This window comes from Oncorhynchus mykiss, chromosome 19 (assembly GCF_013265735.2).
Source record: "Oncorhynchus mykiss isolate Arlee chromosome 19, USDA_OmykA_1.1, whole genome shotgun sequence".
NCBI lineage: Eukaryota > Metazoa > Chordata > Actinopteri > Salmoniformes > Salmonidae > Oncorhynchus > Oncorhynchus mykiss.
In genome coordinates, this window is record NC_048583.1 from 12982034 (window position 1) to 13000131 (window position 18098).

Below are 18098 nucleotides of genomic sequence, written 5' to 3' on the forward strand. Positions count from 1 at the left end.
TCGTTAAATAAAGATAAAATAAATAGGCAAGATTTTTTTTTAAATGACACCCTCCTATCCCCATATAGAAGAATAGTAGACTTCTATGAACGCCCATGTGGTAGTCTACTGTTTGGAACACAGGCAATTAATTTCTGTTAATGCATGTATTAATTACAGAAATGTACCGTTCTCATTCTCGGAATGGAAACGTTTGCAAAGTTCATCATCTGCTATACTTGTGAGAAACAAGTTTTGGTTTATTTCATACCGTCTTTTACACGCACCATGTGAGAATTGAGCGCGTGTCTGGGTTCTCTGTCCTGTTAATGTAGACAGAGCGTCTGGGTTCTCTGTCCTGTTAATGTAGACAGAGCGTCTGGGTTCTCTGTCCTGTTAATGTAGACAGAGCGTCTGGGTTCTCTGTCCTGTTAATGTAGACAGAGCGTCTGGGTTCTCTGTCCTGTTAATGTAGACAGAGCATCTGGGTTCTCTGTTCTGTTAATGTAGACAGAGCGTCTGGGTTCTCTGTCCTGTTAATGTAGACATTGCGTCTGGGTTCTCTGTCCTGTTAATGTAGACAGAGCATCTGGGTTCTCTGTTCTGTTAATGTAGACAGAGCGTCTGGGTTCTCTGTCCTGTTAATGTAGACAGAGCGTCTGGGTTCTCTGTCCTGTTAATGTAGACAGAGCATCTGGGTTCTCTGTTCTGTTAATGTAGACAGAGCGTCTGGGTTCTCTGTCCTGTTAATGTAGACAGAGGGTCTGTCCTGTTAATGTAGACAGAGTGTCTGGGTTCTCTGTCCTGTTAATGTAGACAGAGGGTCTGGGTTCTCTGTCCTGTTAATGTAGACAGAGGGTCTGGGTTCTCTGTCCTGTTAATGTAGACAGAGCGTCTGGGTTCTCTGTCCTGTTAATGTAGACAGAGCATCTGGGTTCTCTGTTCTGTTAATGTAGACAGAGCGTCTGGGTTCTCTGTCCTGTTAATGTAGACAGAGGGTCTGTCCTGTTAATGTAGACAGAGTGTCTGGGTTCTCTGTCCTGTTAATGTAGACAGAGGGTCTGGGTTCTCTGTCCTGTTAATGTAGACAGAGGGTCTGGGTTCTCTGTCCTGTTAATGTAGACAGAGGGTCTGGGTTCTCTGTCCTGTTAATGTAGACAGAGGGTCTGGGTTCTCTGTCCTGTTAATGTAGACAGAGGGTCTGGGTTCTCTGTCCTGTTAATGCAAACAGAGGGTCTGGGTTCACTAAACTGTTAATGTAGACAGAGCATCTGGGTTCTCTGTCCTGTTAATGTAGACAGAGAGCCGTGAGCATGAGCACGCATAGAAGTACCTGGCCTGCTTCTAGCATTTTTTCTTCACCTCACACAGTAAGTCAACAAAGTCAATTTTTTTTGTTACATCCATTCAAATGATCAAGTCAAATCAAATTTTTACACATATTTAGCAGATGTTATTGCAGGTGTAACGCAATGCTTGTGTTCCCAGCTCCAACAGTGCAGTAGTATCTAACAATTCACAACAATACACAAATGATAAAAAGTTAAAAGAATGTAGTTAAAAAATATATGAATATTAGGACAAGCAATGTCAAAGGCATTGACTAAAATACAGTTGAATAGAATACAGTATATAGATATGAGATGAGTAAAGCAGCAAGTAAACATTATTGAAGTGACTAGTGTTCCATTATTAAAATGGCCAGTGATTTCATGTCAATGTATGTAGGGCAGCAGCCTCTAAGGTACAGGTTTGAGTAACCAGGTGGTAGCTGGCTAGTGATGGATATTTAACAGTCTGATGGCCTTGAGATAGAAGCTGTTTTCCGTCTCTCTGTCCCAGCTTTGATGCACCTGTACTGACCTCACATTCTGGACGATAGCAGGGTGAACAGGCCATGGCTCGGCTGGTTGATGTCCTTGATGATCTTTTTGGCCTTCCTGCGACATTGGGTGCTGTAGGTGTCCTTGAGGGCAGGCAGTGTGGTCCCGGTGATGCGTTGGGCTGACCGCACCACCCTCTGGAGAGCCCTGCGGTTGCGGACGGTGCAGTTGCCGTACCAGACGGTGATACAGCCCGACAGGATGCTCTCAATTGTACAGGGGCCCCTGTGTGGATCAGCGAAGTGTAAGTGTTGTTTCCTACCTTCACCACCTGGGGGCGGCCCATCAGGAAGTCCAGGACACAGTTGCACAGGGTGGGGTTCAGACCGAGGGCCCTGAGCTTAATGAGAAGCTTGGAGGGTACTATGGGGTTGAAGGCTGAGCTGTAGTCAATGAACATAATTATGACGTAGTTATTCCTCTTGTCTAGATGGGATAGGGCAGTGTGCAGTGCGATGGTGATTGCATCGTCTGTGGATCTATTGGGGCGGTAAGCAAATTGAAATGGGTCTAGGGTGTCAGGTGCGGTAGAAGTGATATGATCATTAACCAGCCTCTCAAACCACTTCATGATGACAGAAGTGACTGCTACGGGGCTATAATAATTTAGTTCAGTTACCTTTGCTTTTTTGGGTGCAGGAACAATGATGTATATATTTAAGCAAGTGGGGACAGCGGACTGGGATAGGGAGAGATTGAATATGTCCGTAAACACTGAGGACGCGGCTAGTCTGGTCTGGCAGCCTTGCAAGGGTTAACAAGCTTGAATGTCTAACTCACGTCGGCCACGGAGAATGTGAGCTCACAGTCCTTGGGAGTGGGCCGGTTGGTGGCACTGTGTTATCCTCAAAGCGGGTGATGAAGGTGTTTAGCTTGTCTGGAAGCAAGACGTTGGTGTCCATGACTTGGCTGGTTTTCCCTTTGTAGTCCGTGATTGTCTGTAGACCCTGCCACATACGTCTCGTGTCTGAGCCGTTGATTTGCGACTCCACTTTGTCTCTGTACTGATGTTTTGCCTGTTTGATTGCCTTACTGAGGGAATAACTACGCTGTTTGTATTCAACCATATTCCCAGTCACCTCGTCATGGTTAAATGCGGTGGTTTGCACTTTCAGTTTTGCACTAATGCTGCCATCTATCCACAGTTTCTGGTTTGGGTAGGTTTTAATAGTCACCTTGGGAACAACATCCCCTATACACTTCCTGATTAACTGAATCACCGTGTCCGTGACATTGTTAATGTTATTCTCAGAGGCTACCTAGAAAATATCCCAGTCTGCGTGATCAAAACAATCTTGAAGCATGGATTCCGATTGGTCAGACCAGCGTTGAATAGACCTTAGCACTGGTACTTCCTGTTTGAGTTTCTTCCTAGAGGAAGGGAGGAAGGGAGGAAGGGAGGAGAAAAATTGAGTTGTGATCTGATTTGCCAAAGGGAGGGTGGGGGAGGGCCTTGTAGTCATCCCTGAAGGGTGAGTAGCAGTGATCATATGTTTTAGTAGCGCGGTGTGCTAGAACTTCAGTAGCATTTTTCTCAAATTTGCTTTGTTAAAATCCCAAGCTACAATAAATGTGGCCTCATGATATGTGGTTTCCAGTTTGCACAAAGTCCAGTGGAGATCCATGAGGGCTGTCGTGGTATCGGCTTGAGGGGGACTATACACGGCTGTGACTATAACCGAAGAGAATTATCTTGGGAGGTAATACGGTCAACATTTGATTGTGAGGTTTTCTTGGTTGGATGAACAAAAGGACTTGAGTTTCTGTACGCTCTCACAATCACACCATGAGTAGTTAATCATGAAACATACACCACTGCTTTTCTTCTTCCCGGAGATTTCTTTATTTCTGTCTGCACGATGTGCTGAGAACCCAGCTGGCTGTATGGACTGGGACAGTATATCCGGAGAGAGCCATGATTCCGTGAAACAGAGTAAGTTACAGTCCCTAATGTCTCTCTGGAAGGAGATCCTTGCCCTGAGCTCGTCTACTTTATTGTCCAGAGACTGAACATTGGCGAGTAATATACTTGGAAGCGGTGGTGGTGTCCCCGCCTCCTGAGTCAGACTAGATGTCCACTCCGAATACCTCATCTCCGCCCGCAGCATCTTGGATCAGCCTCTGGGATAAGTTCAATTGCCCTGGGGGAACGAACAAAGGATCCAATTCAGGAAAGTAATATCCCTCGTCGTAATGCTGTTGAGTTACCGCCTCTTCGATATCCAAAAGTTATTTCCGGCTGTATGTAATAACACAAAACACGTTGTGGTGCAAACATTTTAAAGAAATAACACACACAAAAAAAAAAAAATACTGCAAAGTTGCTTTGGAGCTAGAAGCAGAGCTGCCTTGTCTATCGGCGCCATGTAATAGTTCCTCACAGTATTATAATACTTCCTCACAGTATTCCTCCAAGTCATTTCTCCAACGCTTTCCCCCTCAATAATCAGCATTGCTGAGAAGTAGGCTATGGCTCTGTTGCGTGTATTTATTTCTATTTGAATGATTGTCAACTTCATCTTCATACTATAGCATAGCTGTCCCCTTCATACTTTCCTTGTCAGTTCATTATCGTATAGCCTACTTTCGTGAAAGCCTAAGGTAGGCCTAGGTTTGTTAATACGTTTTAAGGAAAGAAGAAATATTTGCTCTTTTACAGTATATGACATTCGCTGTTAGCTTTGATTGACGGGTGCTTTTACGTGGGCGTGCATGTGTGAGTTCACTGATTCTCTCTATAGGCCTATATGTCCATTCAGAAAGTTTCCTAAAGTAGCCTGTCTGGACTCCATCTCTTTAATAACAGTCAAATGCTCCTGTCATGATTTAATCTTGTAAAAGGCCTATTTTCTTCGGCTACGTTATTTCTCAAATTATGGCATCCTCTCTTTGAAGAACATATCCCAATGGGGAAAAGTGGGAGAAAACCCTTTGGACTTCATTTGAATGAATGGTTTTGTGCGTCGAAATAGGATTATATGCAGAAAAGCCAACAGACAAGGACAGGGTAGGCATATACCATTAATGTTGTGTTAATACGAAAATGCGACAGATCCACTACAACTTGGCATTTCTTCATTTGTTGATTTAATATTTGTGAGTAATAACCTGAATAATAAGGAAATTACTTGATAATAACGAAGTGTAATGTCTTATTTAGCCCTGAATGGTTATTTTGGTGACCGTGTATATTGCCTGGCCAATTACCGTAACCTCAAATTCCAAGACCGTCACAGCTGCTGCCTATATATGTATATATCTTCCCATGTTCGTTTCTTTCCTGGCATAGAATGGAAAGAGAGAGAGGGAAGGGGCTGTAGGCACGGAGTCACACAGTATCCATAGTGAACGAGAAAGAGACGAGAGACAGAACTGGATGCCAAATCCACACAGACATTAATTTGCAGCGCCACATGGGACTGGTAGTGATGATGAGAGAGAGACAGACAGATTACTACTGAGTCACAGTTGGTGACCAGAGAAAGTCAGAATACCTAACAACCTTCTCAAATGGGTTGTTAAATGTCAGTTCTATAGTATCACTGCAGATATCTATTGAAAATCACATCGTCTGCCATCATTACATGATGAACCGTTCTCATTGTTAGAATACAGAGACCTAAAAGTACTCCCAAATGAATCTGTTTGTTAGCGCATGTAAGTTATAAAACAACTCCTGCAATACCTGCGTGTTCCTCTGCTGAGCGAGAGAGCAGCATTCTCAGCATGTGTAATTAAGTAGCACATTGTGCAGTGAGTCTGTGGCCCTAGACCCCGAGCTGTCTGGGCAGAGCCTGTACGGTAATTGGTAAATTTACTGGAATCAATGTGCAGGGAGCGCAGCCCGGCAGACTGCCAGTCTCAGCAGGCTCTAAGAACAGAGGGAAGAAGAAGAGAAAGAGTAGAGGAGGAGGAGAGAGAGAGAAAACAGAAAGGGAATGGAGGAACCACAGAATAAGGAGGAGAGGAGGAGGAGAGCAAACAGACAAGGTGAAGGAGAAGAAAATGCAACAGAACAGGACAGGACAGGACAGGACAGGACAGAACAGATGAAAAGAAGAGGACAGAACATAACAGATGAATAGGACAGGACAGAACAGAACAGGACAGAACAGGAGAGGTGAACATAACAGGACAGAACAGATGGACAGAACAGGACAGAACAGAACAGATGAATAGGACAGAACAGAACAGGACAGATTAACAGAACAGGACAGAACAGGACAGGACAGATTAACAGAACACGACACAATGGAACAGATTAACAGAACAGGACAGAACAGAACAGATGAACAGAACAGAGGAACAGAACAGATGAACAGAACAGATGAACAGAATAAGTACTGGACCGGAGAGGAGAGGGAAAACCAAACAACATTTTGGTTTCAGAGAGAGAGGAAGAGTACACTGTACAGTACAGGATTAGAAGGAACAGATCAGTGGAGAGAAGAAAAAACAGAACAGAATAAACAGAGGAGACTGTTTAGAGAGAGAGGGAGAACCCCGGAGATGGATAGAGTGACATGTTTAACTCTATGGAGAGTACACTAACACAGGGTTAGTCTGGTCTGAGTAGTATGTCTTCCTTTTATTTTGATTCGAGCCATACCCCACAGGACCTGTCAAGCCTTGATCCACTGCTGAGGTCAGATTTACAGAGGCAAGGTCACTGTACTGTTTATTGATCAGCCTTTCTGTCTGTCTAGCTACAGTATCTGTCTGGAGAATATAAGATATTTTTAAGTATGCTCAACTGTGTGGATTTGACTTACTTTCCACCTTGATTGTGTTTTACAGCATTGGTTGGTGGGAAAAGTGTATATTTTCAAAGCATTAGGGCTTATTTCTCCATAAGGTTTTAGTTTGAATACACATAGGGCATAGAGGAAAAGGACCATTTGCGTTTACCCACAAAGTTCTCTTACCGAAGATGGTTGGAAAAATAACTTCCTGTATCGTGCGTGTCGGAAAATATCTGGACTGTTGGGGAAAAGTATTTAAGAATCAGCCTTTAAAGCAGGAACTTAATCAATAGCCTCCTACCTAACTTTACCTTGAAGTAGTGTGTGTATCTTTCAGATGTATTTTTCAAGTGGCTCACCGCCAGTGCTGCAAGGACATTGAAGTACAAAACCCAGACCAAAAGGAACAGTCTCACAGTTCACAATGAGTCCAGGACAACCCTGAACAAGAACAACCCTGACCAAGAATTCAACCTCTTTGCAGAAAACAACACTCTTCAGATTTTCAGAGGCTAGGTCGATTAGCTAGCTCCATGCATACTGATGTTCTATTCTGGATAGAACTGGAGAGAAGAAAACGTTGTACTCTGGAGTTATTCCTGACACGATACTAACCTAGAAAAACATAGTATAGATACCCATTATACAGTCTACATTAAAATATTTAAAGCAGGTGAATGGATATGAACAGATGCACAGTGCTTAGGGCATCGGCCTGTTTAGTTCGTATTTGTGCGTATTTGTTCACTTTGTGTGTATGTGTGTGTGTGTTTGCATGCACACACACATTTTTGTGTGTGTGTGTGTCTGTGTCTTAGCTTTCAAAGCCTGGGAGTCTGAGAAGGAGAAGTCATGAAATATTGGTAGCCAGCTCCGACACCTCTTGACCTGCCCTTTATGAGGTGTGGATCAGAAGATGAGTTCCCTGTCTGTCTTCGTGTGAGTGAAACCCTGGGGTCATTTAGACATTTAACAGGTGTGGACCTAGTGTCTTCAGGTGGCAATGAAATAGGAATTATAGAACAATGTAAATGAAACTTGCACTCCTTTAAAGATTGGGATTACCTCTTGGCTTGGCAATTATTTTGCGCTGTGTTTCCTGTGTCAGCTTGAGAGAGATGTAAATTACTCAAAGTGCAGGGTTTCGCAGGGTCACAGTTGTGACTGTAATGATATCAGCCTCTTAGGCTCTACCTGAGTAGTTAGAATATATTATTTGTGCTGAAAACAGACAGCGTGGATGTGTGAAAACAGACAGTTATCCCTCACATAAACTGTAGTATCCTTTACTCTCATGTGGGTGAAGTGACTTCATAACGTATCCTCAGTTTATTGAACAGTTGTCATGGCAACATTACATAAAAAAGGAAAGAAAAGTCTGAAATGTATTTTATGCTAATTAGTAGCATCAGTTGACTTTTAGAAGTCAACAATGTCCTTGTTTTTTCATCACAAGGTTTATCAGATGTGCTCTCTAAATCTCACGTCTGTTCCTAATAGAGAATGGAACTCTAAGCAGTAAACACACATTTTTATTTTCAACCTCATGCTTTATTTTACATTGGAGCTTATTTTCAATTATCCAACTGTTTCCCTATCCTTCTTACCTCTGATTAGTAAAGTGAGGAGACTGTAATAACTGTGTCTCAAAAAGACACGCTCCGTTAGATTTTAGATAACGTCCAACTGTAAAGTAACTGGATTATGTCCAACTGTAAAGTAACTGGATTATGTCCAGTTGTAAAGTAACTGGATTATGTCCAGTTGTAAAGTAACTGGATTATGTCCAGTTGTAAAGTAACTGGATTATGTTCAACTGTAAAGTAACTGGATTATGTCCAACTGTAAAGTAACTGGATTATGTCCAGTTGTAAAGTAACTGGATTATGTTCAACTGTAAAATAACTGGATTATGTCCAACTGTAAAGTAACTGGATTATGTCCAGTTGTAAAGTAACTGGATTATGTCCAGTTGTAAAGTAACTGGATTATGTCCAGTTGTAAAGTAACTGGATTATGTCCAGTTGTAAAGTAACTGGATTATGTCCAGTTGTAAAGTAACTGGATTATGTCCAGTTGTAAAGTAACTGAATTATGTCCAGTTGTAAAGTAACTGGATTATGTCCAGTTGTAAAGTAACTGGATTATGTCCAGTTGTAAAGTAATTGGATTATGTCCAGTTGTAAAGTAACTGGATTATGTCCAGTTGTAAAGTAACTGGATTATGTTCAACTGTAAAGTAACTGGATTATGTCCAACTGTAAAGTAACTGGATTATGTCCAGTTGTAAAGTAACTGGATTATGTCCAGATGTAAAGTAACTGGATTATGTTCAACTGTAAAGTAACTGGATTATGTCCAACTGTAAAGTAACTGGATTATGTCCAGTTGTAAAGTAACTGGATTATGTTCAACTGTAAAATAACTGGATTATGTCCAACTGTAAAGTAACTGGATTATGTCCAGTTGTAAAGTAACTGGATTATGGCCAGCTGTAAAGTAACTGGATTATGTCCAGCTGTAAAGTAACTGGATTATGTCCAGCTGTAAAGTAACTGGATTATGTCCAGTTGTAAAGTAACTGGATTATGTTCAACTGTAAAGTAACTGGATTATGTCCAGTTGTAAAGTAACTGGATTATGTTCAACTGTAAAGTAACTGGATTATGTCCAACTGTAAAGTAACTGGATTATGTCCAGTTGTAAAGTAACTGGATTATGTTCAACTGTAAAATAACTGGATTATGTCCAACTGTAAAGTAACTGGATTATGTCCAGTTGTAAAGTAACTGGATTATGGCCAGCTGTAAAGTAACTGGATTATGTCCAGCTGTAAAGTAACTGGATTATGTCCAGCTGTAAAGTAACTGGATTATGTCCAGCTGTAAAGTAATTGGATTATGTCCAGTTGTAAAGTAACTGGATTATGTCCAGCTGTAAAGTAACTGGATTATGTCCAGCTGTAAAGTAACTGGATTATGTCCAGCTGTAAAGTAACTGGATTATGTCCAGCTGTAAGGTAACTGGATTATGTCCAGCGGAGGCTGATTAGCTCTAAAATACCACCTCATTCAATAATTGAATTTCTCCTATATGATCATGATCGCTCTCTTCATATATCTACATGGCTTTTTAAAGTTATTCAAAAGCACATATTCATTGTGGTGTGTCTCTTTAAATTACTATTGCTCCTCTATCTCCAAATCCCTTATTTTGATGTGTGCCTCATGGGCTGCATTTACACAGGCAACCCAATTATGATCTTTTCACATCCAATCTTTCTCAGAGCTGATTTGATTGGTCAAAAGTCCAATTAGTGGAAAAATATCACAAATGGGCTGCCTGTGTAAACACAGCCATATCGCCTTCAGCCAACAGTAAACCACTCCAATACGACTCTCATGAGGAACGTCTGTTGATTTACCATTCAGGAGTGTGTTTGTTCTCAGAGCTAACATATGCATGTGCAATCAGGATCTCTGAGATGAGATAATAGCATTACAGAATGCCTCTATTGTCTTGTTCAGTTGAGGGGAAACGTTTTGAAATGCCGTGAAACAGGGAAGTACTATCTGAAGAGATTTTACTACTGCGTGCCCTACTGAACATAACCAAGTCTAGTTGTAGCCTTGTAGCTCAAATTGCTCGTAATAGCCATGCAGCTACCCATAGGGCATTATCCCACTGCTACTAGGGGTGAGAAGAGAAACACCTCAATTACTCCTCAGGGAATCGAACATAAAATACCCATTGACAAATGGGAAGGGTTAAAGTGGATCGTTATGACTCTGGTGCCCTGTCTGTTTCCAAAAGCTGCTGAAAAGTCAGCTCTTCTGAGGCAAAGTACTATAGGGGTCCATTTGTGAGGGATCCATTTGGTGAGGGGTCCATTTGAACCACAATAACCACATTTCCACCTACATGCCATGATACTTCAGCATCTCTTGAGAAATAAAATGATGCAGGGCCTCGAAAGGGCCACTTTTCAGCAGCTTTTGGAAACAGACAGGACACATAATGGTCCTCTTTAACCCATTTGTCAATGGGTCTTTTTCGGTAGATACCCCGTGAGGTAATTGCAGTGTTCCTCTTCTCTCCCATTTCTATGATCAGAAAAGACTGTAAATGCATAGATTTTTTTCAGGGCTTGGCAGTTAGCCACTTTGGCGTAACGACGACTCCTAAATCCTCAAAAGATATCAAACCAGGAAGGGAAACATTTTGCCTGCCCTGCGATGACTAATATGATCATACACACCTTTGAGATTTATCATATCAGGAGTGTGTGTGTGTGTGTCTGTGTGTGTGTGAGAGAGAGAGAGAGAAGGAGAGATTACGAAGCCCTATTCTGCGCCACGGTGCTTTTAAAAGTAGAATTTCATAAAAGCTTATTCTTCCCCCTCCGGTTATGACTTCAAATAAAATGAAAGTTTATTGGTCACGTACACAGTTTTGCAGATGTTATCGCCATTGCAGCAAAATGCGTATGTTTCTAGCTCCAACAATGCAGCAACATCTAGCAATACAATAACAATGCTCACATAATCCAAAAGTAAAATAAAAGAACAAGAAATTAAGACATCAGATTGAGTAATGTTAGAGTCAGGAATGTAAATAAATATTTCTTTATTTTTTACTATTTTCTACATTGTAGAATAATAGTGAAGAAGACATAAAAACGATGAAATCACACACATGGAATCATGTACTAACCAGAAAAAGTGTTTATTAAATATATTTAGATTTTAGATTCTTCAAAGTAGCCAGCCTTTGCCTTGATGACAGCTTTGCACACTTGGCATTCTCTCAAACAGCTTCACCTGGAATGCTTTTCCAACAGTCTTGTGCTGAGCACTTGTTGGCTGCTTTTCCTTCACTCTGCGGTCCAACTCATCCCAAACCATCTCAATTTGGTTGAGATCGGGTGATTGTGGAGGCAAGGTCATCTGATGCAGCATTTCATCACTGTCCTTCTTGGTCAAATAGAATTCTAAATAAATAACTTACAGTGTCACCAGCAACGCACCCCCACACCATCACCCCACCTCCTCCATGCTTCACGGTGGGGTGGGAACCACACATGCAGAGATCATCCATTCATCTACTCTGCGTCTCACAAACACACGGCGGTTGGAACCAAAAATCTCAAATTTGGACTCATCAGACCAAAGGACAAATTTCCACCGGTCTAATGTCTATTGCTTGTGTTTCTTGGCCTACGCAAGTCTCCTCTTCTTATTGGTGTCCTTCAGTAGTGGTTTCTTTGCAGCAATTCAACCATGAAGGCCTGATTCACATAGTCTCCTCTGAACAGTTGATGTTGAGATAGATGTATCTGTTACTTGAACTCTGTGAAGCAGTTCTTTTGGCTGCAATTTCTGGTGACTCTAATGAATGTATCCTCTGCAGCAGAGGTAACTCTGCGTCTTCCTTTCCTGTGGCGGTCCTCATGAGAGCCAGTTTCATCATAGAGCTAGATGTTTTTTGTGGCTGCACAAAGTTCTTGAAATGTTCCATATTGACTGACCTTCATGTCTTAAAGTAATGATGGACTGTTGTTTCTCTTTGCTTGGTCTTTTACCAAATCTTCTGTGTACCAACCCTACCTTGTCACAGCACAACTGATTGGCTCAAACGCATTAAGAAGGAAAGGAATTCAACAAATTAACTTTTAACAAGGCACACCTATTAATTTAAATGCATTCCAGGTGACGACCTCATGAAGTTGGTTGAGAGAATGCCAATAGTGTGTAAAGCTGTCATCAAGGAAAAGGATGGCTACTTTGAAGAATCTCAAATATAAAATATATTTTGATTTGTTTTTTGGTTACACTTTTTTGGTTACTACATGAATCCATAAGGTTGCGAGTTCAAACCCCTGAGCTGACAAGGTACAAATCTGTCGTTCTGCCCCTGAACAGGCAGTGAACCCACTGTTCCTAGGCCCTTACTGAAAATAAGAATTTGTTCTTAACTGACTTGCCTGGTTAAATAAAGGTAAAATAAATCAAATGTAGAAAATACTAAAAAGAAAGAAAAGCACTTGAATGAATAGGAGTGTCCAAACGTTTGACTGGTGCTGTATGTATGTGAATTGTGTGTAGAGACAGTTAGGACAGTATATGAATAGAACAGTCGTGGCCAAAAGTTTTGAGAATGACACAAATATTCATTTCCACAAAGTGTGCTGCTTCAGTTCCTCAGACATTTTTGTCAGATGTCAGCATTTCATAAGTGTCAAAGGCTTTTATTGACAATTACGTGAAGTTGATGCAAAGAGTCAATTTTTGCAGTGTTGACCCTTCTTTTTCAAGACCTCTGCAAACCACCTGGGCATGCTGTCAATTAACTTCTGGGCCACATCCTGACTGATGGCAGCCCATTCTGGCATAATCAATGCTTGGAGTTTGTCAGAATTTGTCGGTTTTGAGGATTGACCACAAGTTCTCAATGGGATTAAGGTCTGGGGAGTTTCCTGGCCATGGACCCAAAATATTGATGTTTTGTTCCCCGAGCCACTTAGTTATTACTTTTGCCTTGTGGCAAGGTGCTCCATCATGCTGGAAAAGGCATTGTTCGTCACCAAACTGTTCCGGGATCATTGGGAGAATTTGCTCTCGGAGGATGTGTTGGTACCATTCTTTATTCATGGCTGTGTCCATAGGCAAAATTGTGAGGGAGCCCACTCCCTTGGCTGAGAAGCAACCCCATACATGAATGGTCTCAGGATGCTTTACTGTTGGCATGACACAGGACTGATGATAGCGCTCACCTTGTCTTCTCTGGACAAGTCTTTTTCCGAATGCCCCAAGCAATCGGAAAGGGGATTCATCAGAGAAAATGACTTTTCCCCAGTCCTCAGCAGTCCAATCCCTGTACCCTTTGCAGAATATCAGTCTGTCCCTGATGTTTTTCCTGGAGAGAAGTGGCTTCTTTGCTGCCCTTCTTGACACCGGGCCATCCTCCAAAAGTCTTCGCCTCACTGTGCGGGCAGATGCACTCACACTTGCCTGCTGCCATTCCTGAGCAAGTTCTGTACTGGTGGTGCCCCGATCCCGCAGCTGAATCAACTTTAGGAGACGGTCCTGGCGCTTGCTGGACTTTCTTGGGCGTCCTGAAGTCTTCTTCACAACAATTGAACCGCTCTCCTTGAAGTTCTTGATGATCCGATAAATGGATTATTTAGTTGCAATCTTACTGGCAGCAATATCCTTGCCTGTGAAGCCCTTTTTGTGCAAAGCAATGATGATGGCACGTGTTTCCTTGCAGGTAATCATGGTTGACAGTGGAAGAACAATGATTCCAAGCACCACCCTCCTTTTGAAGCTTCCAGTCTGTTATTCGAACTCAATCAGCATGACAGAGCCTTGTCCTCGTCAACACTCACACCTGTGTTAACGAGAGAATCACTGACATGATGTCAGCTGGTCCTTTTGTGGCAGGGCTGAAATGCAGTGGAAATGTTTTTTGGGGATTCAGATAATTTGCATGGCAAAGAGAGACTTTGCAATTAATTGCAATTCATCTGATCACTCTTCTGGAGTATATGCAAATTGCCATCATACGAACTGAGGCAGCAAACTTTGTGACAATTTATATTTGTGCAATTCTCAAAACTTGGCCACGACTGTACAGCAGTAGTTATATAGGATGAGCCTTGACTAGGATACAGTATATTCATATGAAGTTTGTAAAACAGTTTGTAAACATTATTAAAGTAACCAGTGTTCAATGACATTAGATGAATGTACAGCAAAAAACATTGACTGTATTTGTGTTTGCAGCAAGCTCCCTGCTAAAGTCCAGGTTAAAGGCAATTATTTCTCTGAACCTCCAAGGCAACCTTCAAAATTCACAGAAAGCAAACAGAAAGCAGAACAAAGCTTAGGGTATCTGAATTATTACTAGCTTTTGTTGCACTGGGAAGCACTTTAGAGAGCAATTTGAAGTCACTTCAGGCTCGTTCATGCATACATTATTTTTGACAGTTGAATTCAAATGTCATTCATATAGAAGAAAACATTTAAAAATATTAGAATCAGCACATGTTCGACTGTTGATGGAGTGAAGGGAGAATGAATAGAAATGATGGTCAGTTAAATTATCAGGGCTGAACGCTCTATCAAAATGTAAGTGTTTTACCTTTCTCTTCATAGCCTGGTTCCACCCCTCATAGCCTGGTTCCTCTCTAGGTTTCTTCCTAGGTTTTGGCCTTTCTAGGGAGTTTTTCTTAGCCAACGTGCTTCAACACCTGCATTGCTTGCTGTTTGGGGTTTTAGGCTGGGTTTCTGTACAGCACTTTGAGATATCAGCTAATGTACGAAGGGCTATATAAATACATTTGATTTGATTTGATATTACTGTTTGGCTGAGGCTCACACTGAATTACAGCGTTTAATCTCTCAGAGTGGGCGATGATGGAATGATGGAATTGTCCCCCACCCTCTTCCTCCTCTCCTCTTTCTCAGGGCTTCTCGCTGGGGCTGAGCGAAGGACACATTTACACCTGGACGGACGGCTTGAGGAGGAGAGACTGGCATGATAACGAGAGCATCAGGAGAGATGAACTGCGTGTCGGTACGTCTCACAGACAACTCACAGGAAACCACAGACAATCACTACACCTCCTGTAGCTAAAGAGTTTTCACTCTGCACACAGTGAGCAAGCTGAGACCTCACGTAACGAATGTCTACATAAAGAACCTTAACCAAGTCTCTCTTTATCATGATTTACTGTGATGGTTTCCATGAAGGGAAAGGGGAGATTGTTTTCCAAGGCTGTAAGTGTATTATTAAGGTACTGTAGGTACTGGACAGTAACTTTGTAAGTCATATTGGTCTATTTGATAATGTTCGCTTTAGCTCTGCTTCTTGAGCAACGGGAGCCCAGATGCTGGACAAATGCATTTCCATTTGAGACATATAAAAAAAGAACTCATTATTGTCTGTTTCCACCAAAGTAGAGGCAAGACTAACCCTTAGCTAAGTGAGAACATGTACCACGATCTCAATTCAGATTTACATTAATTAGAAAAGGTCACTGGCAGACAAGCTAATAGTATCCACTATTCATACAAGAAAAATCTGGGGGAGGGGTGTTCGGGCCAGAAATGATTGTGTCCACACATACAGTAACCCAGCTATTTCTATTTCCATTCATTACATAAATGTCAAGTAAAGAGCAGAGAGGCAGAGACCCAATGTTCCTCTCCTAATCCAAACACAGTATCTGTGTCTCCTTCCTGCCGCTGTGCAGTTACAGCATCAGTCAAAAAGAGCTCTATTTGAAACTTAAGTATTTTCAGTCTTGGCCCCCTTAAGGTTAAATCTCTGTGCCATTGCCAGTTAAAGCTTTAATATTTTAGCAGATAGATTTCAATAGTCCCATCCTGGTAGAGACCTAGTCTACATCCCAAACGGAACCTTAGTTCCTACAGAGTGCACTACTTTTGACCAGTTCTGGGTAGTGCACGATATAGGGAATAAGGTGGGTTTTGGAACGTACCCCAGAACTGGGAAACATTTGAAGCCAAGCTGGATAAATCATCAATGCCAGACAGGAAATATATTATTTCGGTCAGGGGTTCATGTCAACTGTAGATAAACATGTCAGAGGCAGTATTAATGACCAGGCAACAATGGAGAATAGAACACTTTTACAGCTTCTGGAATTGCGGAACTCGGCTGTAAATTCTAATGCATGCAGACTTCAGAGTATTAAATAAAGTCATTAGCCAGATTAGACTAAGTTGAATTGCTACCAGACTAAAACAGAGACGTCAAACAGGGCTTCTGTCTAAATGGCACCCTATTCCCCACATTCCCCTATGGGCCCTCTTCGAAAGTAGTGCACTATGTATGGAATAGCGTGCCATTAGGGTGGCAGACCTGTCACATCACGTAACCCTACAATATGGCTGCCTAAATCCTGAACGTTGCCCCCTCTGCCCTCCTGTCTGGTCAGATCATGATGCATGGTCATTGTCCCACCAGACCTCCACCACATATGTACCACACCATCTGTTGAGCCTCGATTGTACGTTTGCGGCGACCATGATAAAAAGTTTTCTATTCATTTTGGATGAATCAAGCTGATTATAGCTCATCAGTGCATGAAACCCAGGGGTGAGTAATACATTTTCCCCTGTTTTTCTTGCGTATGTCAGATGGGAAAAGTGTAGTCTACTATATGCATTAACCACTTACGAATCTAAAGCAGTTATACAAATGCTCTGTATAATGAATTGTAGGCATGTGTATTAAGCACTTATAAAGCTGCAGTGCTGGTAATCAACATCATTGTACTGTGATGGGCCTGTTAATTAAATGTTGAGCATCTCTCAATCAAGTAGACGTCAGCCTCTAGCCCATCTCTGTTGTGAATAGATTAGTGATTACAGAACAGGGCCTGCGTTCAAATAGTGTCTCCGAGTAGGAGTGCTGATCTAGGATCAGGTCCCCCTTGTCCATGACCTCTTATTAATTATGATCTAAAAGGATAAAATGATCCTAGTCTGAGACTCTTTGTGAATACAGACTCATAATCACCACCATCCCCCAACCAGGAAGCTGTGGAAAATCTAACCCCATTGAACAGCATGTAGGAATGATTCATGTGTTAAACCAATTAAGTGATTTTCTCTATATATTGTCTCTCCCATTATGCCTTTTAAAAGCATCCATTTACATGTTCTGTCAGCAGGGAAATTGGGGGAGTGCACTTTGTCCATGTTTTACTTTAGTTTTTTGAACCGCCATTGTTTCGAAAATCAAGCCCCTTCCGAGTGAACCGATGGAATGGAAATCCATTACTATTGAACATTAATGTGTGGGTGTGCTGGATTGGAATATTTCATTTGCTTGGTTTTTCACCTCCCTCCTGTGAGCTTGGCTGCCCTGAGTTGTGGGTGTAGTGTTTCAATAATTATGTACCGTGGAAAATGAGCTTCCAGCGGCCAACAATACTCACAGTAGAGTTATTGAACTCACCGCATTATTGAGAGGGATCACTGCTTATGTCAATGTATAATTCACGTTGACGAGAGAAATTATGAACGATGTAAAACTTAGCAAGGGATTTATTCATTAGCGTTGGTTTTGGCGAAGGACGTAAAATGAATTGTGTTTATGAGAGGACAGGGACGTGGGTTTCGTTTCATCCTATTTCCAGCCGACTCTAAGATTGTGGCATACGATACCTACTTGAAACACAAGCCTTTACTTGGCAGACGGCACCCTCAAAATATTTCCCACCTCCCGCTTCCAAATCCATTTAATATTTTACAAAAACAAAGATTTTTCTATTTCCCTCTTTTGTACTCGTCCTGGAAACTTTCCATGTTTCCCTCGGTCTCGCTCACACATCAAAAGGAAAGCCTCTCGTTAAGAATGTCATTGTTTTCCTTTCTGCATCCTCTCCGTACATCAAACAAAGCCAGCTGTCAGTGTACATTAACCGCATGTTTGCCACGCCAGGAGTGTTTTCAGGGATAAC

General features: G+C 41.8%; 1 protein-coding gene across 2 annotated transcripts in view; it reads left to right on the plus strand.

Annotated features, from left to right (window-relative positions):
- LOC110497384 (polypeptide N-acetylgalactosaminyltransferase-like 6) overlaps positions 1 to 18098 on the plus strand; it is a 231440-nt gene that overhangs the window by 38572 nt on the left and 174770 nt on the right. For both annotated transcript variants that reach the window (XM_021573463.2, XM_021573464.2), the window contains exon 3: positions 15073 to 15181. In XM_021573463.2, coding sequence (XP_021429138.1) covers positions 15073 to 15181 — 109 coding nt within the window. The remainder of the gene's footprint in view (positions 1 to 15072; positions 15182 to 18098) is intronic.